At 28.2% G+C, this 26,519-nt stretch overlaps 2 protein-coding genes across 2 annotated transcripts; both read right to left on the minus strand.

Moving 5' to 3' along the window:
- Positions 1 to 1,812: 1,812 nt before the first annotated feature.
- LOC113848135 (zinc finger protein 346-like) lies at positions 1,813 to 5,959 on the minus strand. Its single transcript, XM_027477528.1, has 3 exons — positions 5,630 to 5,959; positions 4,399 to 4,872; positions 1,813 to 2,798 (listed from the first exon to the last, which is right to left on the minus strand). Exons 1-3 carry the CDS (start codon positions 5,861 to 5,863, stop codon positions 2,280 to 2,282), a joined length of 1,227 nt encoding a protein of 408 aa, XP_027333329.1. The 5' UTR covers positions 5,864 to 5,959; the 3' UTR covers positions 1,813 to 2,279.
- A 15,548-nt stretch (positions 5,960 to 21,507) lies between these two features.
- Positions 21,508 to 24,019, minus strand: LOC113852386. The gene has a single exon (XM_027482610.1). The coding sequence runs from the start codon at positions 23,474 to 23,476 to the stop codon at positions 21,773 to 21,775; it is 1,704 nt and encodes a 567-aa protein (XP_027338411.1). The 5' UTR covers positions 23,477 to 24,019; the 3' UTR covers positions 21,508 to 21,772.
- Positions 24,020 to 26,519: the final 2,500 nt, after the last annotated feature.

Consider the following 26,519-nt stretch of genomic DNA (forward strand, 5'->3'; position numbering starts at 1 on the left):
ATATTTAATTATTATATTAATATATTATATTAGAATTATTTTTTATTTATAATAAATAAAAATTACTTAAATAAAAAAAAAAATTTTGAAAAAATAAAAAAAATTATACTAAAAATTTATAAAAAATTGATAAAAATTAAAATAAAAAATTAAATATACAATATACAATATATATATATATATATATGTATATAAATAATAAAATTATATAACAAATAATATAAATAATATAACTTTAAATAAATTACATATAATCATGTTTTTTTAACTTGACACATGTAGTCTAAATTTTTTGGGTACATTACATACCCATAAAATTTTTTTAGAGTAATATTGAATTTACTATCTTTCATATTACTATTACATTTATTAATTAACTTTATCAAATACTTTCAATTCAATTAATTAGTCTATCAGTTTTTAATTTTTATCTTTCAGCTTCCAGCTATTCTTTTTTTTTTCAGCTATCTTTTCAATTAATTTATTGCTAATTTTGTCATACAAACCTTAAATATGAAGTATCATTACAGTTTACAAAAGTAAAGGATGATAAACTTAGATAAGGAAAATCATAAATATAGTTCTTTTTACGTGTATATGCACGATAAAAAGTTAATAAATAATATTTTTAATAAAAATTATAATAATTAATATTATTAATACATTAAATTTTATAATTTTTAATATAAAGTTATTACGTATAAATTTAATTGTATGCCCTTAAATATATATTCAAAATTTGTTATAAATAATATCATGATACTATCATAGGTCTTAAATATAATATGATTTTAGTTATTTCACAATAATTAAAAATATATCAATTTCATTAATGATATTATCAACATTTTTGTTCAAAACAATCCTTGAAAAAAAAATTATATATATATATATATATAATATTCAGTATTTTTTAATTTAAAACTTTGATTTTTTTTTCATCATTATAAAATAAAATATTGATTCATTGATCTTGCATGATCTAAAGTAATAATTAAATCAATTTCAAATATTTATTCTCACTGCAGAAACATTTATCACTTTCTATATAATCATTCATTATTATTTTTTTCTAAAAATATGATGATAAATTGGATGGTAAATATAATTAAAAAAGCTTAAAGTGCGCTTACTTAAATTGTATTTGATAAAGTAGCTAAAATAAGTAATTCTTAATATTTTTGTTTTACTATTCTGAATGCACTTTTCTCATTTTTTATCCCTAACATTATTTTGTAATCATTATTTTATCCATTTAATTCTAGAAACCTAATATCGTCTTCGTAATATCTCCTTTATTGATTTCACATATATTTTTATTTAATAAAATAATAAAAAATTATTTATTTATAATATAAATTTTAATTTGTATAAATGATCTCATTTCATTTGATAAAAATATTTTATAAATGCAAGTAAAATTAAAAAATCATTATCCTAATTTTTAACATGATAAATAATTCTAAACAAATTAAAATAGTTTTATAATTATTTAGAAGTATATAATTACCAAATTTGAAGTTTTGATCAAATAATTAATCATATTTTATATATCATTTTACATGTATCAGTTAATTCAATAACTAATTTTACTAAAAAAAAATAGTTAACTCATCATCTTTTAACTTTTATGTTTTAAAGCTAACTTTTCAATTTTCAGGTTTAAACTTATTCGTTAGTTTTGCCAAACACATCTTAATAATGATTTGAACTCTAGATCATGTCAAAATGAATATGGAAGAGGCAAGGAGAGGAAAAATACGTAGGTATCATAAATAACATCGAAAAACTTTGATCAAGCCAGGAACTTGGGATTAAACAGAAGGCAAACTAATAATCCAAATAAATCAATTTGGCATCCCTAATGTCCAGGCTTGACACAAGTTTGATGAAACCTGATCATTAAATTCTATAATAGACAAACTCCCCATATTTCAAAATAATGTGATCTAAATCTAATCTTGTGCAAAAACTCTAAAATTCCTTATTTTAAGGATAGAAAAAAGAAAGTTAATTTCTTTTCCTATGGTGGCGCTATTGCATCGTGGAATGCCGCTCCGCCATGCACCACCGCTATCACACGCTATTGACAACTACTGCTATTAACCAAATGTTATTGAATAATTATATTCCAAAACACTAACTGTAGGCTCCTCTCGTAGACATAACAAACTATACAACACATCCAATTGCTAATAAAAGCGTGAAAACTTGACAATTAGCAAAGTGATCACTACATTTTCTCACCACATTTAGATGGCACAATGGCTATAATCATCTCAGCAAGTAGTTTCCCCTGTTGACTCTCCCTGCTTCTTCGCCATTGCAGCGTGTTTATGCCCAACGAGGTGAGTATCAAAAACTGTCTGGCTGTTGCACACCACATTGCATAGGGTGCAAATTCTAACAGAAGCTTCTGCAGCCCCACCTTCTACCACTTTACGCTTCTTTGTCTCAATATCCATTTCTGGTGCCTTCTGTGATTTTGGTTTATCTGTACCTGGCTTTTCCTGCGGCCCAATTATCGGCTTTGCTGTTTCTTGTAAAGCATTCACAACAGCAGTAACATCACCAGCATCAATTTTTGGTTTTGACAGTTTCTCCAAGTTCTTCATGTGTTTCTTCCCGCATAAGTGTACAATATACACGTCCCTGCTATTACATTTAATCTTACATACGTCACACCATGCAGATTGATCAACCTTGATTTTCTTTGGAGATTTCTTCCAAGGACCAATGCCTTGATGCTTAAATGCAGCAATGTATGGACCAATCCCATTATTTAACATCAAGCCTACCTAGAGTTACCAAAAGAACAGTGCTCAGTTGAGAAATAATCACCTGATGATTCCCCACCTTAACACTTTTCTCGCATTACAACAAGTAAAGCAATAACGTGCAACTTAGCAAAATGCAGTTATGAATACAACAACTTCATTGATCAATCTACAGAAATACAAACTGAGAATCTGATGGCAAAAAAGTAATAATAATAAATCTAAATGTAATAAGTTAATAAGCAGTCTCCATTTGAAAGCAGTTCATTATAAAATAAAAGAGGTCAACTGTAAAGCTGATAATATAAAATTAAAAATAAAAGAATTAGTTAACAGTTTATCAATTCCTGTATGGCAATATCAGGTCCTCACTCCCTTCATCAAAAATTAAAAAGCCTTTGTAATATAACACTCAAGTCAAGACAGAGACTTAGTCATAACAATAGTGCTTGCAGTTGCAGTAAAACAAAGATCAAGAGTTTAACAAGATAGTCAGCCAATTCTTTTCTTGTTTACTCTTCTGCTTCTATTAGAATGAGATGAACAGAATAAAGGATAATAAGAAATTGAGTTTAACAAGATAGTCAGCTAATTCTTTTCTTGTTTACTCTTCTGCTTCTATTAGAATGAGATGAACAGAATAAAGGATAATAAGAAATTATGTCCCCAGCACTCAAGATCATACAAGTGTGCCAACGGCGTACATTGTGATAGTTTTTAATCAGAACATGCTGCCCCAAGATGGCACATGCAATAGTTTTAAAAATTTAAGAAAAAGGAAATAGAGAAAAAGAAAAGCATATACAATTATTAAAATTCTCCCACCCATGACCCACCCTGTTTTTTCTCAGTCAGAGTGGATGAGTAAAGAAGTATAACCTGTCACTCTGAACAGACATCATCAATGCCATCATAGGTACTAGGTATTATTACAGCAAAACAGGGATAAATCCCAATTACAGAGATGAGAATTACACAAAAAACAAAATAAAGAAAGGATAGAACACTGCAAAACTTTGAGAGTTAGTACCTCCCTGCCCAAAAGCCCCAAAACTCACTCAATGACTGCCTGTTCTCTCCCCTTCATTTTGCTCCCTTGTATCTTTGTCTCTAACCGTTTCCCCTTCCTTCCTACTCTCATTGCCACATAGGCAAGGTTGTTACAACCCAAATCCATGCTGTCCTTTACTCATATTTACCACATGGTCTAGAATGTATGAGTACCTAACATATAACCATTTTATTTATCATATCTATGTAATCGAGATTTATTAGATTGAAGTGAAAAAAATTCGAATGTGGCTGAGCAATATCAAATTTCTTTGTTAAAAACATTCAAAACAAAATTTAATTGTAACAACAGTTTGTAAACCAGTACAAAGAGAATAGGCAATGATAGAAAAATAATTCTCCTGTTTAATGCCCTGGTTCTGTCAGAACAATCTAAGGTTTAATGGGGTGTAAGAAATTATGCATACAGAAGTGTGCCACTACTGTGCATTGTGTTCAGATAACCACCAAAACAAATTGTCAACTGTGGTATAGAATGAAGAGTAAACAGAAAAATATATGATCTCATCATAATATAAGCTTACAAAAGAGCTATCAATTTACAATTCACCTGAGCAGTATGCTTTTTCCCAGCTAGATGTTTGTTATATACGTCTTGACTAGTGCACACAATGTTGCATACTGTGCAAACTTTGGCAGAATCAGTGGTTGAACCACCATTTGAAAGCTTTTGTTCCTTAGACTTTAACTCCTTGCCTGCAGCACCATCAGACACTTTTCCTTGGATACTATTTGTTTGACTTGGTACACTTGCATAAGAGGGTCCTGCTAATGATGAATTTGGAGGATTAGTCTGCACCTGCAAATTCCTTTTGTGTTTCTTTCCCAATATGTGTTTTTCATAAACATCTTTGCTATTACAATCAATTTTGCAAACTTCACATCTAATTGGTTTGCTGAGTCTGATTTGGTTAGGTGACACTACCGTAGCATCATTAGTGAAAATTTGATGGGACCATGTGCCATTCCATGTGATAGGAAAACTTGCAGATGCTGCCGAAGTTTCATGCGATGGACCAACAGCCTGCATATCAGAAACGTTGGCATTCAAAATCATAATGCATAAGTGAAGCTTTCAATTATATAAGGGGTCAAATGCAGTTTACCTCCCTAATTTATTAGTCTCATTATACTTTCACCCTGATTTATATAATTGAATATGCTACACCCCAGATTAACAATATATATTGCAATTCCTCCCATTTCTACTCAAGTAAATATTTGAATCATTAACATAGATTATAAAAAATACCACTCTTTTATCTTCTTCCTTCACATTTCTCAAACTGTACTTGAAAAGAATTACAGTAACAAAGAACTATAAAGCAACAAGTGACATGCCACAAAGAGACACATAGTTAATGAGTAATGGCTGCCAAGTCTCCTTCTTTTGGGCATGAGATCATGACTAATCAATTTGAAATTTTAATTCCATTACAGTAAAACTGTTTGGTTTGGGTTTTCCAAAAAAATGTAAAATAACTAAATGACACCCGAGTTGAAGAGGATATCCAAACCCTCTTCAAACGTATTACTTAAAAGAGATAAAGACGAATCCCAACCCTCAAAATTTCACAATTGCACAACAACCTCTATGATTTAACAACTTACATAAAATACAACAATGAAAAAAAATTAAAAGAACTTGAAGCAAAAAGAGAAGGGCCAAAAAATGCATAGATAGATAGGCACACATAAAGCAGCCCAAATGGAAAAACATAAGAAGAAAAGGATTTTGTTCCGAAATATGGGAAGTTTGATGAAAAGGGGTGGGCACTGACATGATCAAATGTGACGGGGTCAGCTTGTTTGACGATCCAGTTGTGAGAATCAAAGGATTGGGAAGAGTAAGGTGCAGCAACAGAAGAAGGGGTTGAATTTGCAAGTGGGTCGGTGGCTGGAGGATGATGAGCAGAATCGGAATTGAGAGGGAAAGACAACAAGAAGGGGTTGGCAGAACAGTAGGGTTGATGAACGTTGGTGAAGGGAACATGGTGCTGTTGCTGTGGGTACATTTTGGCGCAATTGATGTTGTCTCGTCTATGTATTCCACTCTGCACCCTCTTTCATGAAACTCCTTTTGCAGCAGTTAGAGGATTTTGTGTTTGTGTGAGAGAGAGACTGGCAAATCAGCGAGTAGTAGTAGGCCAATTGCCAAAGCTACATTATTTCATGGGCTTTTATTTTCCAAATATTTCGTTAAGCTTATGGGCTTTCATCGGCTTTTTGTCTCAGTTCTCATATTTTTATTTTTTTTCATACGGTCATATTGTTTTTATTGTTTTAAATAAATCGGTTATTTCTTATTTCAATTTGATATTTGTTAAAATATTTAAATGAATTTCAAAATTTACTTCATATTTAGAAAAAAAACAAAATGGTCATGAATTAAAAATATTACATCTGAGATTCTCTGTGATTGTGTGTGGATTTTCTTTTTTAGTTTATGGAATTATATAAGAATTATGTTTTCTAGAAGTGTGTGTGACATTCTCTATGACAGTATTTGGTGTGTGAATTTTCTTCTTAGTTTGTGGTAATCATATAAGAATTATGTTTTCTAGAAGTGTGTAACATTGTCACCTAATAAGTGTGTTTTATATTTTTCTTATATTATAAAAAAACTCTGTTGGATTTTGTAATCTCATATTTCTCGTCAGAATATTTTCTTAAAAAAATTAACTAAAAATATTTTAAAAAAACTAATATTCTGAAATATCTATACTAAATATGAAAATTTAACATTTCCAACTTAATATTACTATAAAACTTAATATAATTTTCTAAATAAATGCTTTTAAAATAATAGAATAATTAATATTCACTGTGGCAATCAATGTCATGCCATGAAATTATTTATATGCTATTAATAATAATTAAAATTATCTTTTGAGTGACTTTTTATGTAAAAAATTGTCTTTTTATACTTTACAAAACTTCGTGAACACTATTATATTTGTAAAAATTAAGTTATAATTTACTTTGAAAGCTGAAATGAATTAATTACATTTGTTAAAATTAAGTTGAAATCAATAGTAGATTTTAACAAAATTATTAAGATGCATTAAAAATACAAAGTAAATTTACATTTTTAATTAAAAATTTAAATTTTTAATCAATACTTATAAAATATACTAATTAAAAAATTTACTATTAACTAATTATATTTGTTAAGAGTAAGTGGGAATTTTAAAAGTTAAAATTAACTTTTACTTTTTACTATTATTCAAATGGGTTAAAAGTCCAACACAAATAAAATCTTAGAAAAGAGGTTTAGGAAATAAGAAGTTTCATCTAAACTAAGAAAGAAAGAAAGAGAAGAAGGAACATCCTTAAACCAAGATTAAGGTGAAATGAGTTCTAACTCTATTTTAGCAAGGAAAACAGAGTTCAAATTGGCTTATGTATATATGTGCAACAGCCTACCATATATAATAGATTCAAAAGCTTCTCTAATATTACAAAATAAGGGATATAAAGGATTTGAAGTTATTCTATACATTCAAAATAAGAATAATCCCCTCCTTGGAATAAGATTTAATCCAAACAATAAGAGAATTTTGTTAGACAACCAGTTGAATACCCAAATATAAGCTCCAAACCTCAATAGCTAAAGGACAACATAGATCAATCTAGCTATAAAAATCAACAATAAACTTTTCTTAAGCATCACTAATTAGACTACTACAGGCAGCAATACTATAGGCTTTGGAAATATCCCCACCAACATTCAACTTTAGGTGACAAGCAAGGGGAAGGATCCATCTAACCCCTCTTTGATCCACAATTCGATTAGACAAAGATGAAGAATTATTCCTGCAATACAAAGAATAAAAATCAGCATCATAGAGAGCCTTCAACTATGTTTAGATTTTATGTTTAAGATGGGAGGGAAGGAAAATGAAGGATTAGTAGAGTTTAACCTTTATTTGAAAGTTAATTAATTATGAGGAGAATGGTTAGAATGTTTTTCTAAACCCCTCAAAACCAAAAAACTCCCCTAACATGAGTTCCCCCAATTTATGAGCTCTCTCTCTCTCTCTCTTTCGCTCTCATGCTCTTTCAGGTTATGATTCTATTTTTTTTTTCAAAATATGTTTGTTTTTAACGTGAGAATATTTTTTAAAATTTTATAAAAAATAAAAATATTAATTTTTAGAGAGAAAAATATATTTTTTTATATTTTGAAAAAATAAAAAAACTATGAATAAAGATGTAAAAAACAATCATGTCATTTACATGATTAAATTTTCATCACCTTCCTTTTTTAATATTAAACATCCAAATAAAGGAAAGGTTTAACCCTCCTTCCCCTTCCTTATCCTCCCCTATTTTCTCATTCAGACTCTTTCCTCCATCTCCTTCCAAACATCCAAACACAACAGGTTTGATAGACTGATTTTGGAAATATCAAATAACAATGCAAAATATTAAATTTCAATTATGGAAATTGCTTAAACTAGAGAAAAACAGATTAATTAGTAACCAACTAGAAAACCCAGCACTAAAGAAATTCACTCACCAGGAAAGCAAAATGAAATGGCTCCAGACTACCTTGGCTTAAAAACATGCATAATAGATTCCTCATCTTCACCACACCTATGACATACTGGAGAATCAAACAGTTTCCTCTTAAATCTTTCTTCATTAGTCAAGAATTTTTCATGAGTAGTTTTTTAAAAGAGAAAAGTAATTTTAGGAGGACCTTCCCAATTCCAAATGGATTTAAACAGATCCTGACCCGACCTAACATAATGAATAGTGTAACTAAGCAATTAGTAAGCGTATTTAATAGAAAATATTCTATTACTAGTTAAAGACCAGTACACAGTCAAAATTATTTAGATTTATCAAGAGGCCTAATATGAGCAATAGATTGGCAATCCTAAGTAAGAAGAAGAAATTGAATTTTACCCTAGTCTCAATCCTTATTGGCAGAGAACATGGCAACAGGAAAATCCAACTTCAAAGCGAAAACATGAATATTAGAAAAATTAGAAACTTTATTAAAATTTAGGACTCAGACCCTCCAAAACTTAATAGACATACCATTCGTACAATCTAACCCAGACCCTTAAAAAATTGAGGCCAGACAGACATTATGCTCTTCCACAAATGAGAATCTTTTGGAATATTTTTAAGATGCAGGTTACTTTTAAGCTTAAATTTGTATTTCTCAGTAAGTACTTGAGCCCAAAGATCAGAAGGGAATGTCATAAGCCTTTAATATAGTTTCATCATATAGGCTTTGTTAAGGGTACAAAGATCTTTAAAACCGAGCCCTCTTTCATTTCTACCACCTAAGGATTCCCAAATAATTTTTATTTTTTTTACAAATACTATTAATCTCTTGACAAATAGAAGAAGGAATAAGAGATTGCATAATATAAGAAAGAATGCTCATAAGACAATATTGAGCTAGAGTTATTCTATCAATTAAGGATAAAGAATTCATTTTCCAAAAAGAAATGTTTTTCTAATCATACCAATAAGAAAAGAAAAGAGGTGTCTAGTAGGTTTATGATAAAAAAATAAGGATACCAAGGTATTTACCTAGCTGATTAGAGGAGTTTATACCTAAATAGTAAAAAATGGAGTTACTGAGGGCAAGGTCAGTATTATTAGAGGGAAAAAAATAGAGAATTTATTATTTTTAATTTTTAAGTAAAAAATAGAACAAAAATCAGACAAAACTTTCTATCAAATTAGCTTGTTGAATATTAGCTTTAGCAACCAAAATAATGTCATTAATAAAGAAGAGATGAGACACCTTATGTCATTAGTAAAGAAGAAATGAGACACCTTAGGCCCCTCACTATTGTAGGAAAAAGGGGCACATTCATCACTCCTAATTTTATCTTTAATTAGATGAGCAAGTTTCTCTATACATAGAAAAATGTAAGGAAAGAGAGGATCCCCTTTATGAATGCCTTTAACAAGGGTAAAGGAATCAATCAAGTCATTATTCTAACAATAAATGAACATATAAGAGCAATAATGGGTCAAATTTATAAGATCAGTAGTAAGGCCAATTTTCTAGAAGGTTTCAGTAATAAAGTTTCATCAAAGTTTATTATAGAATTTTTCTAAATCTAATTTACTAATCATATAGTTATTCCTACCTTTCAAAACAAAGAAAAAAATGGGCTGCCTCCTGCAGAATAGGGACATTATCAATGCTTTGTTTACTAATAATGAAATTTGTCTAGTTAGTTAAGATAAGGTAAGGAAAGGAAGCTCTCAATCTATTAGCAAAGTAACTTAGTAATAATCCACAAGTTTTTATATAAAAAAAAGGTGCATGGATCCCATCAGGCCTAGGGAATTTGAAATTACTAATACTGAACAAGGAAGCCCTAACATCTTTACCTATGCTTATCTGAATCCCTACGTGGGGGGAGGGAAAGGGAATTTAATGTTGAAACGATAGTATCAAAGGGAGGGAGATTAGAGTAGATATCTATAAAATAATTAAGAGTCACAGATTATCGATTTGAGGGATCATATTTCCAATTACTAGATTCATTTTTTAGAGCTTCAACCACATTTTTATTCCTTCTAAAAACATAAGCTTTATGAAAAAATTTTGAATTCTTATATCTTAAGTTAAGCCACTTAGTCTTATAATGGTGATACCAATAGGATTATTCAAGATCTAGAACTTGTTGTTAGTTAGTCTAAAGAGATTTCATGAGCTTATTTTAAAAAAGGTTATCCATGGCACCTACCTTACGAGAAATACTTGTAATTCCACTAAATAAAAATTTTTCATTATTAAAATTATTGAAAAAAAATGGATATATTCTAATAAGAAATGTTGGATTTGAATCTTTGAACACCATCTAACCAAGAACTAGAAGGGATATAGGAATATTAAACCTGATTTGCAAAATTAGGATGGAACAATTAGGGTGCCAAAAATTTGAATGGTTTCTTGAAAGAAATAAGACTATCTTTAGATCTGAATTTAAGTTAAAGTCTAACATGATCAAACTTCAAAATAGGAATAATTGAAGTATTATGAAAGGAAAATATCCTATCATCATTTACAACTACTCTATCTAACCTTTCTTTTAACTTACCTATTTGTCAAGTGAAAGGGTTACCCTTATAACCTGCATCATGAAGCTCACAATTATATAAACAATAAGAAAATTTATTCATTTGATAGGAGTTAACAGAACTACCTCTATATTTTTTTTCTAATCATAAAGTACATAATTGAAATTCCTAGCCAAGCACCAGGGATCCAACACAAAATGACTAAATTCAATCAATTCTTTTGAACAATATGTCCTAACTTTATCTTGAGAGCTAGCATAGATGGAAGATAAAATCCAATCAGGATAACCATAGTTACTATTTTTCAAATGAACCATAAACTTAGTTTTAGATATTATAGAGGCCTTGACCCTCTTAGTATTCCAACAACACCAAGTCCTTCCAAAGAAAACCCATAGCATCAACTTTTACATATCCATCCAAGTTAATTTTATTAATAATCCTGTTAACCTTATCCAAACTCACCTTAGATTCAAATAAAGCTATAAAATCTAAGTTATGAATACTTATGAACCCATTAATTGACTTAATGTAATAGATGTATAAACCCATTAATGTATTTTTATTTCATTGACAACAAAATTTTAATTTGATAAATTTTGTAAATTGATCTTATTTTATTAAATTGTATTCTCATATTGTATTATTTATTCAAAATTTCCTATAAATTTTCTTAATTATGTTTTAATAATATAAGTTATTAAAAGTGATTAAAGTAAATTAATTATATAAAAGGAAGGATGTTACATTTCACCCTCTCCTCTTCATCCGAAGAGGATCTAAGGACCAAACCTTCTTGGTAGCCACCTAGTGTTTGCCAACAATGCAGTAGTGCAAGCGATATAGGGAAAAACTCAAAAGTTATGAAACCCTAACAGAATGGAGAATGTTTCTTTCTCTACGAAACAAGAAATGTTTTCTTGGAGCCTCAAGCTTATTAATGACTTTTTTTTCCCTCTTTTTTAACAACTTTAATTCCTATAAAAATTAGCTATTTTTGATACTTAGAGTTTATGAACATTGCAATTTTGTTTAAAAATCTTGATATTTTTTTTTTAAATATGAATTTAGTCATTATAAAAGGGAATGGAAACAAAGTGTTTTAAGAAAAAAAAATTATCTTAACAAAATGGGAAATTTTTAGAAATAATTCCTAAAAGGAAAATATAATATTACAAACAATTAAACCGTTGAATCAATGTTACTGTATACATGAAACGGAAAAAATTTCAGATTTTTAACTTTTTATGAAAAACCCTAATAATAAAAAGGAAGAGGAACCATGGAGGATGGGAGTTGAAAAATTTGGAGGAGAGGAATTTTTCTCAAACATAGTGAAGAAGAAAGAAAGGAAAAGGAAGGAGAAAGGAAACAAAGCAAAGATTAGGATTTCAAGAGTTTCAAGTAAGTTTTATTATGCATTCTATAAATATTTTGACATATTGATACTTTAAATGAGCATTTCAAACATCAAATAAATTCCATAATTTTTTTAAAAAAAATTGTAAACCACCGCCACCGGCCGCCACTACTCATTGTGCCTTTGTCAAAGTTTTGTTAATAGCCACCACACCCCTTCACCATGAAAGTTCCTTCCTCTACCATTTTTTCTCTTCTTCTCTTCTCCAAATCACGCTACTTTCAACCACTCCTTTATGCACTTATCCTTCTCATCTTTAAGCTACCACTTTCAAACACTCAAGATCCACCACCTCTTCGCCCGTCATTTTTCCTCTCCCTCAATCTCTCATCATTTTAAATACAAAATCTACCATAAACCTCCACCATTTCTCTCCCTTTCTCTACCACTAACCTCCACCACCCAAAACCATGGCTTCTATTAACCTCACATCCACTCTTTCATGACCCCTTTTTATATTTAGCTCAACATATATTTCCTTATTTTAGTTTCATTTTTTTTATTTTTTATTTATTTTCATTTTTATCATTATTATTATTTTGTATTACTATTATTAGATTAAAGTTATTATTATTATTTTTTTTCTAAAGATAGGGTTCTTATTAATTTATTTTAATTTAATTTTTTATGTTAGCATAGTTTAAATAAAAAATACTTTTTATTTTATTTTAATTTATTTTTCTTGATTCTATTTATTGATTTTCTCAAGCAATAATAATTAAAATAATTATGATAAGAGGTTATTAAAATTGATTAAACATGTTTTTTATTTTATTTTATTTTATCATATTATTTTTTAGTTGTATTTCTTATTCACAAAATTTTTCTCATTCCAACATTAACATTAAATTTTTCCTAATTTTTATAATATTTCATTGTTTATGTCTTAATTATTATGTTGGTTATTTACTCTTTAGGATTGTTATCTTTTATTTTATTTCATATATTTGTATAATATTGATATGATTAAATTTTATATTTATGATTATCTTCTCTTATATTATGAATAGTAAATAACTTTCTTTTTATATAATCAATGAATAAATAATAATATAATTGCATCAATTTATAATATAATTGCTTCTCTATTGTTGTAACATTCTTAATTTCTATTTTAATTTGTGAAATAAATTATAGCAAAAGAAGGCAAATAAAGCTAATACTTTTATTTTTATGGTATACAATAGCGGGAAAAATATAATCAGGAGTCTAGTCATACAACGAGTATGAGGTTATGTGACACATTCACTCTCTATAGATTGTGTAAACACACTTCTTAAAATCGTCTATAACTATTCACACTAATTACTTCATCACTTTTTACTCATAATATACTTCTTTTCATTTCATTCTTATTATTCAACTAAAAAAATAGTGTCTAAGTAAGACACTTCCATACTAGGTCTATATTACACATATATGACGAAAATACAATACAATCACCCAAAGCCAATCAAATATACATATCAATTTTCACAACACTTAGATATATTATTCAAACATATGTTTATTGGCAAGAAATACACAATAATACTTTCATGAGCCCAAAATATTCATTATGTTCTAATGATGGGATAGAATTCTCCTTACCTCAAAATGAAGATTTGAAAGAAATTTTGGTGAAAGATATCTAAGTTATTTCTAGATATCACAATAGAGAGAGCTTTTGAGAAAATAGGAAACAAAGAGAATAGAATAGAGGTTGGAGAATTGAGTTCCAAAAAACTTACTTTGATTTGATTAAAACAAAAGTTCAAGTCTAGATTCAAAGAAGGCTCAAGGTTTAAGGGAAGTTTCTCTGAGGAAGAAAGTTGAGAGATAAGCGAGAAAGTGAGAGAAAAGATGACTTGGATTATAATACAAGTTTTAGAATGAAAATTCCTTAAAAATCACAAATTCTTGCTAGAGTGAGCAAACTCTTGCTTAAGCAAGTGGATTTCGCTTGAGCTAGATCCACTCTCGCCTGGGCGAAAGTATTAGACAATATTTTCTCCATAATTTTTGGTATTCGTGCCTAAGTGATAATGGGTTTAGAGACCTCCATATTTACCATGTGCCTTCTCACTTGGGTGAGACTCATCTCGCTTGAGTAAGATAACAGTTGAGGTAATATTATTATTTCTTGACTGAACAATAATACTTTGAAATACCTAATTTAGAAAACTCAGTTTTTTTTAAGCGAAATCCTTTGCAGCTACTAACATTCATACTTTTCTAATTTAAAACAAAATCTAATAATAAATATTAACAATAAAGTAATTAAGAAAAAGATAGTGTTACAATAATTAGTACTTTTACTACGACATTGATAGTCATTATTATTATTATTATTATTATTTACTATTGCTACTATAGTTATTACTATTTTGAAGTGTGCTACTTTCATAATTATTATCGTTATATTTATTATTATAAAATTATTGACATCACTCTACTAATTTTGATTTATAAAAAAGAAGAAGGTGTCTTGTATATTTTTAGGGAAATAAATTGTTGTGCTGATAAACTAGTAATGACAGGACTAGTAGAATCTTTACCTTTTCATTATTTTGATGTAATTTTCTTTTAGCTATTTCTTTTTCTTTGTTTTGATACTTGTGGTAGTTAAATTGACATTCCTGAGATTTTTGTTTTTTTTTTTTAAACTTTTAACTTTGTTATGTAATAAAAAAATATATTATAAAACTAAAAAGTAGTTTTATTTTTAAACTTAAAATTAATAATATACCGAACAAGGCTTTAACAAACCAAAAAATGTACAAGTCAATCAATTTGTACATCAAGGAACAATTATTAACTAGATTTTGTACCAGATGAAGTTATAAAGTAACATTTTTATATTATTAATTATTTAAATTTTATTGTTAATAATATTAAAAATTAAATTTTGATGTACTATTAGACTAATTTTTTACAATATTAATTGATTAAAATATATCGGTGTAAATATAATTTTACACCAAATTTAATTTTTGTATCTATAATTTTTTTAGTTCCTATATTCTTAAAAATGATTAATTTTAGTTGTTTTCAATCACGTGACTTCATAAAAAATTCAACGTGATTCAAGAATCATGTAATTTAATCACGTCATTATTTATCAAGTGATTAAGGACTGAAACAAATAATTTTAAAAAAATATAAAAATTAAAACATATAAAAAATGTCATTTGATATTATAGTATAAATAAATAAATAAATGATGTGGAGCACTGTGATGAAAGAGTCTCTCTTAAGTATTGAATATGGAATTGAAAAGAGTAAGGGCAACGCAAAATGCTGCAAAGGTCTCTTTTGTGCGAATGCTTATGCAGGCTCACCAAGCTCTATAATCAAGGTGGATAGTCACTATGTAAGGATTTGTCGTTGCTGTTGGTGTGTATGTGATGCCCTATGCCAATCTTAACATGACCTTTATTAGCTAAATTGGCATCACAACTCTTAATTATATAAATTGTTTTTGGATTTGCTTAATAATTCATTGGTACTATTGCTAGCTTAACAAATAAGCATTAATCAATTTTTAGTGTTTATTTAATTATAAATACACTTAAATGTTTGAGGCCTAAGGGAGTAAGTCAGGTTGTGAATCCAATCAATCTAATCTAATTTTAAAATTTTGATTTGAATCAGTTTGTGAGTGTATTAAAAATGGTAAATTTGAATCTAATCTAATTCTAGCTTTAAATTCAGTTCCACTTAACTGGATCTCATCGATTACACTTGTATTGCACTATTGGTGCTTACTTACCAACCCTTCTACTAAGAATTTTGAAGTTTGTTAACGATGTGTATGAGTTTTCCTCTACTTATTTAATCAAATAAGTTATTGTAACAGAATATGCATACGTACAATGTAATTCTAATCCAATAGATACTTTGGCGGAGGAACGGGAAATTACTTAATGTACCGAGTAAGAGTTAAATTTATTGATATCTACACTTTTTCTAAAATATTTTTTTTAATTAAATTGTTAGTCAAGAATTCTTATCAAATAAATTAAGTTTATAAAATTTTATATACATGGTAGGGATGGCAATAAGTAAAGTACCTGATGGACACCCACAAAATTTACTCACAATGAGTAGGGTATTTACCCGCTATATAGGTACGGGTATAGGTATGGATAAAAACTCACAAATTTTAATGGGAATGAGTACAGGTATGTGTATCTAAATATCCACCCCGCCCCATATCCGCATATATATATATATGCTTGAACTTTATTTTACAATTATGTATTAAATTTTTGTATTATTATATTACTCATGTAAAGTTATATAAGATTAATATAAAAATATATTTAATAATAAAGTAAACCAAAAAATTTATTTTAGTTTAAATTTTTAATAGAAAAATTTATTTACTATTTTATATCATTTAATTAGGTTAATACAATTTAATTATTATATAGTTAATATGAGATTGACTTTTTTTTAAAATATTATTTATATATGACACATAAAATATTTTTCACATAAATATTTTTGTTAATAAAATCATATTGATGTTTAAATCATAAATATATTGTAAATATTTTATAAATTTTACAATCACTTACTATTATCGTAAATTTATTATTTATTAATAATATTTAAATTTTATTTTTTATATTTTAATTTAAAATAATATTTTTCTATGCAACATATGTATTACAAGCACAACTATAATCTATTGAATCTAAATAATATTATTCTTACTATTTATTCACGTTCAAAATTTTTTTTGAAAAGATATAAATATAAAAAATTATTGTTAATTTTTATTTATTAATTTTTTCAGATAAAAAAATATAATTTTTTTAATATACACATATATTTCTTTATTATAAAATTTTATTGTGACTATTTATCTTTTATTCAAATTTTTTATTTTAAAATTTATATACATTATAAATATTCAATTCATTAAAATAATTTTTTAAAAATTTATATTTTTGATAAAATACTTTCGTATAGTATATGAGTTAAAAATACTAAGATTAATATATATATATATATATGTATATATATATATATTATGTTATTTTAATTAAATCTATTATTTTTCTTACAATTTCAAATTCAAAAGTTAAAAAAAATATTTTATGTATCCACTTTCTGTTGTTAGTATTGAACTTTTCTACTCTAACTCTATTCTTATTCTCAATGTCTGTCTCATTAAAACCTAACAACTATGAAACGTTATTCATTAGTTTTTAATGTCGTCACAAGATGTCACCAAGTGATCCCACACGAAGGGACAACTATTGTACAGATCTATTTCGTTATTGCTCTTACATTGTCAATCGATTAAATCTCACACAAGATAGGGTTATAACTGACAAATAACTTGTGTGTTTAGTTTCGCTTATTGTTTCTAAAAATTTTAGTTTAGAAAATTATTATACTAAGATATATTTAGCATTTACGATCTTTGAATATTTATTTTTTATCTATGTTTGTACTTTGTTCGGCAACTACATATTGAATTTTTGTATTATTATGCTACTAATGTGAAGTTATATAAACATATTTTTCTTTATAAATAATTTTTTCGTAAACAAGCGCAGGTAATGGGTACAATATGGAGTATGCGGGTACCCAGAGGATACGGGTACGAAGATTAATGTTCATACCCACGCGGGTATGGGGCTGGGTACAGGTATTTTTTTAAAACACAGGTATAGAGATGCGTACTATAGTATCCTACCCATACCCTACCCATTGTCATCCCTAGTACATAGTAATAAATATAATATTACATATTCAACGGTTAAATTGATTAATTTTATATTTAATAAAATTTTATTAAATAGTCTAAGTGTTTAAATTTGACATTTATTATTAATGATTCTATAAAATAATTTTTATTAAGAAAATATTATTAAATTTAGTGCACTGTTAACATTAAATGTTACAAATTTTATTAAAAAATATTATTTTTAAATTTTTTGACATGTGTTCTTAAAATACACATAAAAAAATTGATAGGCTAAAATAAAATAAAATTTGTATTGGAAAAAATATAAAATAATCTCCCCTGAAATCATTTGATAACTAATACGAGAAATTAAAAAAAATGAAAAATAAAGAGACTTTCCTCTAAACTGCTTTATTAAAATATTATTTTTAAGAAAATAAATTATGTTTGTTACTTGATCATATGATGTTATAACTACCAGTGTTTGAGATTTGATTTGATTTAATTTTTATTTAATAAATTATTAAAATTAAATATACAAATAATATGTGTGATTCGATTTAAATATAATATAAAATTGAACTAAATTGAGTTAATACTTTGTAGGTGGATTAAAAGTAATTAATTTAATTATTTATTTAAATTCAAAAACTTTAAAATTAAAGTGAAGTTAAAAATAAAAATAAAGAAAAAAGTTTTAATTAGAATGATGAAATCATAAGAATAGTATATTATATATTTATCTATTTTTATGATAAGATTAAAAAACAATTTTTATATCAAATAATTTAGTTCAATTTTAAGAATAAGAAAAAATGAATAATCATAATATAAAAGATAATTTTTTCAACTTTTGATTTAATTTATTTTTATTTAATTAATTTTTAATCGACTTAATGGTTTAAAAATAGTTTAATTCAATTTTAAATAACTCTAAATATTATACTAAAAAAATATTTTTTATATTAAGTGTTATTACGTGCCAGTTAATATGCTTTCAACTCCAATGAAATACATTTTGTGCGAAAAATAATGTGGTCTAAATTAAAAAATTAAGTAGTTTATGTTATTTTAAAATTTTTAAATAAATGGTAGTTATACTTTGAAATATGAAAGTAAAATAATAAAATATTTTATAAACTAAAAATATAATTTAATTTTAATTTATAAAATGAATTTTTTTCTATATTTATACTTTTTAAAATAAAAAAATCTAATTCTACTAATCGAAGTTGATTCAAATGGTAAACATTTTTATCCAATTATTCGACTTGAATCAAATTCAGATTAAACCGAAAAAAATTTTAATTCTTTTAACTATAAATAGGATTAAATAAACTCCTTTTTGCTTTTTAATCATTAAAAATTTCTCAAACTTCAAATGAAATATTATTTTCATTTTTCCTGTTTTCATTTTAATGAAAATATACAAATTAAAAAATAAAATAATATTTTTATTTAAAAAATTATTTTAATCATCTTAACATGACTTTTCTTTCTTGTTTATTTTAAGTGTGTAAAGCATTTTAAAACTAAATATAGATAAGAGTAAAACAAAAGAATATAATAATTAATGCCAATTTAAACTTTGAAAAATATATAAATAGAAATAAATTATGCTTTTAAAATAATAAATTAAAAAGAATAAAAGTAGTCATTAACAAAATAGTGAAAAGAGAAAATAAGAGTAGGTTTGATATTTTTAAAATAATTTTTATAAAAATAAAATATAATACAAATTTATATTATATTTTATTTTTAAAATAAGATTATTTTTAAAACAAAAATTAAATATGCTCTATTTTTTTAAAAAAAATTAAAATCTCAGGATAAGAAGTGGTCCTGGTGAGTTTGACAGGGATGGAAAAGGTATAGTTCCAAATCCAATCGAAGGCTGAACTAATCATTTGCTGTTTATTTCACGTCACCCATGTAATATACAACATAATTCCCACACGTGTCCCAACTGTATTTTTCTTGTATTTTCTTTTCTATTTAATAAAATACAACAAAAATTCATTCTAATAAATAAATTTTGAGTAAATGAAACAACGGAAGTTTATTATCATACAAAGTATGAACTAGCAAGATCTTATTCAAATTGCCAAAATTCCTCAAAATCCTTATTAACTTTTTTTTCTCCATTTCTTTTTAGAATATTTTAAATATAAAACCTTTTAAAAAGTTTTATAAAATTTTATTATTTTTTTATATCTATCTCTCTTAAATATTAAAACCACCTAACTTTTCAAGAATTAATATAATAATAGAATTTAACTTTAAATAAGAATAAACTTAAATGTTATAATTATTTTTTAAAACCCAATACAATAGTTAATTTTAACAATATTTTAATAGAACATGAGGGGGAGTGTTTATCAAACATAATTTCAAGGAATGGTCATATAGAGAAAAAGATAGTGTTGAACAAGAAGACGAACCATCTCTTTCTAGCCACAAAATTGAGGATAACTTAAATTAAGAAAAAATGAATCAATTTTTAAGATTAGAAAGCCCTTTAGAACACATGCAGTGTAGAGATTGCAAAGCTTTATAAGATGCAGTAAGTTACTTGTGCTAGTTGACAAAGCTATGCAACACTGCCAGCTACTATGGGCAAGGAAATGAAGGGCTCTCCCATACTGTGCCAGTGACCAAACCTTCATGCTCTGCCAACAAGTGCCGTTTTGTAAGCTGCGCCATATAGTTGGCCATGACACATTAATAGACATCCAAGCCATATATGGTCCCAATTCTTGCATCTCACCCTTTCTACAATGCTTAAATTAGGATCTCATTTTTTGTTCTCTTTTTTCTTTTGTTCCCTGAAACCAACCCCACTATGGTTAAAATTCCTATTTACCGTGGTCCTCTATGATCTATCATCAATATAACAAAACTGAGGTTGTAGTTTTTTAAAAAATGGATAATTTTAAAAAGTTAAATTTTATCACCTAGCAAAATTATAGGGTGCTGCCCTTTGTGTCAAGTTATATATGTTGTCATGATTAGCAAGTTACATTGCATAGTTGTGGTCCAGTGGCACCTCCCTCAGCTTCTTTCCCTCGTGAAATATTATAATGATATTTGCTATTGAGTACATAATGATTAATTAGTGAGAGATATTTAATAACACACCACTTGTGTGACCAGTGAGAGAAGGAAACAAGAGATAGATGGGTGGTCAGGTTTTATGGTAGGTGACTAAACAACCACCTTCAGCTCACATGCCTTCTTTATGTGTATTTTAAAAACCTTTACCTTTTTATCTCCTCATGTCATGTGTTATGACGTCCAGTACCTATCCCAATTTTTCAACACCACATTCATTTCTCTTTGGTGCAAAGAAAAGATAATTACCCACCCAAAATGTCACTTTTGGAATTTCACACCACAATTATATTCTCATATTTTTCTAGAGGAAAATGCGTGAGTGAAAACAAAACAACTGCTAAAAATCTGTTACAAAATCATGAGCTTAAATTTTGCAGCATAAGAACTTATTCTTTGAAGTATGAACAAAGTAACCAACAAATATCACCCCAAAAGGAAAAAGAAAATTAGAAACCAAACCAAAAAGGAAGAGAAACAGATCAAAAGTTTCTTACGAACTACTTGAAGAATAACAGAAATAGCTCAAAGAAGACATGAATTTTGTAAAGAATTAATGAAATAAATGCATAAGCGTTTCTATACAGTTTGAAATCTTCACTCTGAAGTTGAAATGAACCTCTGCTGGAATGAACTAAGAGGTTTAGTTTAGTTAGACATGAGGCCCACCAGTGCCTCCTGCTTGTTGTTCCCTCCTACTACCCACCAAGTTCTGTAAGGCTCAGCATGGTTATGGCTATTGCTGTCTTCCTCTGTAGAAGCAGGAAGATTAAGATCAAAAAAGTCCCTAATTTCTGGGGTTGCTTCCTCAAGTACAATTGTTTGACTTTGACAGTTTCTAGTACTCTCAGACCCACCAGCCAAATGAGATCTCTTGTGGCCACCCAAGGCTTGGCCAGATGGAAAAACTTTGAGGCAAATTGGACACTCATGCCCTTTGCTCTTCTTGGACCCTCTCACTGTGTCTTCCTCATTGTCAAAACCAATAGTAGTAACCATTTCATGTTCTTCCACATTTTCATTGTTGTCAATAGTATTATTGTTCTTCATGAGCTTACTTTCTGTTGTTGGGTCAGGGGAGAGGTCTGCTTCCAATTCAGTGCTGTTTTCACTGCTCGCATTTTTTGAAGCAAAGCAACCTTTGATCTTCTTATGACTAGCTCTGTGACCTCCAAGTGCTTGGTATGATTGAAAGATTTTGTTGCAAGTAGTACATTCAAACTTGCCTCTCTTGTGGGAGCTCTTGCTAAATTCAGCTTCTGAAGTCTTGTTTGCCCAACTCTTCAAAGAACTTGACTTCATCTCAGAATCCAAAAGCTTTGCCTTGATTGAAGTGTATTTACTATTACTGAATTCTGTTCCATTGTCCTCAAATTCAAACTGAGAATCAAGCTCAAGCTCAGGCTTCTTATCCTTCCCATTCCTGATGAACTCATTTCCAATATCCTTGGTCTTGTTGACCCCAAATCCATTTTCAGGACACTCAGTAGCCAAAAGCTCTGAACTCTTTTTACCTTTGGAGTTGAGATTTGAAGCAGCAGAATTGCCAAACTCCCACTTCATGTCCCTTGGCTTGGTCACTTTTTTAGCCATCTCAGAACCACTGGAGATAACCCTCTTGCCCTCAACCTTTGGAACCAAAGATGGACCTTCCAATTCAAAGTGCATTGAGTTATTGCCAGAGGACTCGGCAACAGAATTCAAACCACACCAAGGACTCAAATCCCTGCTAAGCATCATCAAGCTCATAGCAACTTCTTCCTGCTCCTGCTCAGCCTCAGAAACAAAAGAAATAGAAGAGGTTGATGGGTCCATGTACCTTGTTCTTCTTCTCTTGGATCTTCTCCTTCGATTTGGAGCACTGGCTTCATTTTCAGATTGGCTTTCCAATTCCAACACCATCTTGTGACTACCATTGTTGTTATTATTAGTCCACGAATCTTGATCATCCAAAAAGGTGTTATTTTGGGTCACTCTTTCCCTATCGGAGTGGCACTTCATGTGACCAAACAGAGCTTTCCAAGAGTGAAATCCTTTGCCACACTCTTTGCAAAACTTGTCCAACACCGCAGTGTCTTCACTTGAATCCGTGAACCTCCAAGTCTTCTTGGGGTTCTCTCTCAGACCATACCCTCCATTGTTAACTCCTGCTTCACAAGTGTCTCCACCATTGCTGTTGAAAGATGAAAGCTTCCTTATTGTTGGTGCTGAAACCTTCTCTTCATTCTCAGTTGAAGCATTGGTGACATGTGACCTCATGTGGCCTCCCAAGGATCTTCCACAAGGGAAGCTCTTGCTGCAGAACTTGCACACGTGCTTCACTTCTTGGTCTTCTTCCATTGGATTGATCATTCAAGAAAGCAACACGGATCAGAAAACAAAGCGAAACACCACAGTGAGTCAGAGACACCAACAATATCCAAGAATGCTGAATTCTTTGATTGATCTCATCAACGCTCCACCTCAAGCGCCGAAGAGAGAAACAGAAGAGGATCGCAAGGGAAAACTGGCACGACCCAGATCAGAAAATGAAGAGAAGAAGAAGAGGAAGCCCATGTCTGGATTCACAATCACAAAAAAATTCCAAGGTGAGTGCAAGATCTAAGACAGAAAAAGAGGAAAAGAAAAAGGGGAAGCGAAGAGAACGTGTAGTAGTAAAAAGGTATATAGTATAGTAGTAGTAGCTCTCTTGCCCTTAGTTGAATTTTGAAGAAAAAATCAAAGTTGAAGAGGTGGAGAGGAGTTGTGTGAGTTATACCTTTGTTGCTAATGATAGCTATGATGGATGAGGAAGGGAAGGGAGAAAAGAACAAATAAGAGTGAGTGAGTGAGTGAGCGTTTGTTTCTCCAATTCTCTCTCTCTCTCTCTCTCTTAAGCTTGACTGTATTAGGAGGAGAAATCCATGCATGGAAGCAAAGATTAAAATAATAACAACACAAAAAAGAAATAAAAGAGTGGTAAAGAGAGAGGGACAGCACGTGTACTCTCAACTGAGGATCCTACGCCACCCATTAATCCAACGGTCTCAGATATGTCCACGTCAGCATCATGTTGCTGATCATGAACCTCCAAAAACTACCTGCATCCCCACTATTCCTTCCTTTGTCTTGCTATTAAGGAAATGCCCCAATGCTATAGAACACTTCAAGTGAAAGCTTCCACCCTCGCCGTTATTCTTCTCCACTTTCTATTACTCATGTTTTTTTATTTGTCGGATATAAAACACATTCTTATTGTGGGTCCCCTCCACCTAGTCCCATTTCCTTCATAATTTCCATTCAAATATTATTTTCATTTTTTCAAATTTAATGTATTTCAAATTTTTTAATTGTTTTTGAGTTCATTCAATTTATGTAAGTTCAAATACAAATTATATTTATTAAATATTATTATCATTATGTTCTAATAACTTTTTTCTGATGTATTTTTCTTATTATTAATCAGATGTAATATATGTAAAATTATGGTATAATGAACTCACGTAAAATTTGGAGTGAATCCAATCAAAGTGTGGCAATGGCAAGCCACTGCTTTCTTGATTCTGCAGAGCGATTTAGTGAGAACAATTTGGTAAAGTAAAAGTCCTAAACATTTGAATTGGTGAGTCATTATCAAGTGGGGTTGTTTGGAAGCTTTATTTAAGTTAATATTCTTAAAGATGGGTTGGTCCTTGGGCATGGATATGAGGTCCATTTCTTGCTGTTGCACCTATAGGTTATGGCTGAACTGAGCCATACCACCAAAACATAGGGCAGGCACAAGCTGAGCCTGAGCTGAGGCGAAACAAATGCAATGCAACCAAAAAAAGGGACATTTATTTGCGACCAAGAGTGTTGTGTTGTGACTCTCTTTTATCTCTATTGTTTTTAATACCCTTCTGGAATTGTCTATGTAAAATATTGTAAATGCCCCCAAGCAAGGGTTGGAATTATACAGCTATATTCTCCAAAAATGGACATTGGAATTTGGGTGCAAATAAGAATGTGGAGAGTTTTTCCATTACATGAGTGTTGCCTTCTTGTGGGGACACCCACTTGAGATCCCTTTTGCTTGCCCTTAATTCTCCAAATCCAATTGAAGCTGTCATAGCCAGCTTTAACCTTTTTAACTGCTCGCAAACAATGTTGCTGCTGCCTTACTCTTTCTCTTCTAATGACATGTAAGAGATTGTTTTTAGAGGGAATTTTAACCATAAAATATTTATTTTAATTATTTAGATTTTACATATTTTATATAATTTAATAAATATGTATACCATTCTAAGGGTTTTTAAAAAAAATAAATTTGATCTTCTATTAAAATATCTAATGCATTATAAAAATAATATTAAGTTAAGAATATTTTAAAATAATGGAAATGAAATAATGTTTATTTGTTAAAATTTCAATCATTATATTAATTTTGAAGATTTGATGATAGGGGAAATCAAATAATGATATGAACTAAAATAAAAATTTAACATCATTATTTGGATATATAAACTAAGCTTCATTTCATTATTTAAGAAATCATAATAATAATAACAATAAAACATTTAATTACATACTATATCTCTCCAATTAGGTGAAACAAGAATAAAATGATAGATTAAATTTAAAATATTATTAAATTTTATTTTAAATTATTCAAACAATAATAATCACTATTCAAGTTAATTTTAATAATTTTAGAAAGTTTTCTTAAACTTATGCAAGACACTTTGCTCTCTTAAATTTTTAAGAACTTTTCATTCTTTATTTTTATATAATAATTAATATGTAGTAAAATATAACAAATAAATTTTAAATATTTGCTAACTGAAAAAATGTTAAGTTAGCATTTTTTAAAAATTAAATAAAAATATAATTTTTTTTATTAAATGAAGTCACCTAATATAAACTTAAGAATTTTTATAATAAAGTGAAATTATTTAAAATATGTATTAAAATGAATTTAAGATTGTTAATATATGTATTAAACTTAGATATTTACACCAACTTTATAATCTTTTATAAAATATAAAATTGACATATATAAATAGTTGAATCATTTTATATTATTTTTTATTATATATATTAAGTTTTATATAATTTCAATATTTATATGTATATTTTTTTTATATTTTAAAAATATATTATTCATTAAAATAATTTAATGCAATAAAATATTTATTAATTTATTTATATATAAAATTTTATGAAGTTAATTTATTTAATAATAACTTTTAAACCAATAAACAGATTAATTAATTTCATATTTTATAAAAAAAAATTATAGGAAGTGTAAGTGTTCACATTTGACTCTAATACCAATAAATTTTAATGTTAAATATGCTCTAAATTAAAAAATAATAATATATATATATATATATATATATATATGAAATTCGTTGAAAACATGTACTAAATTTGCACA

This window comes from Abrus precatorius, unplaced genomic scaffold, assembly GCF_003935025.1.
Source record: "Abrus precatorius isolate BTA unplaced genomic scaffold, Abrus_2018 Scaffold10, whole genome shotgun sequence".
Classification (NCBI taxonomy): domain Eukaryota; kingdom Viridiplantae; phylum Streptophyta; class Magnoliopsida; order Fabales; family Fabaceae; genus Abrus; species Abrus precatorius.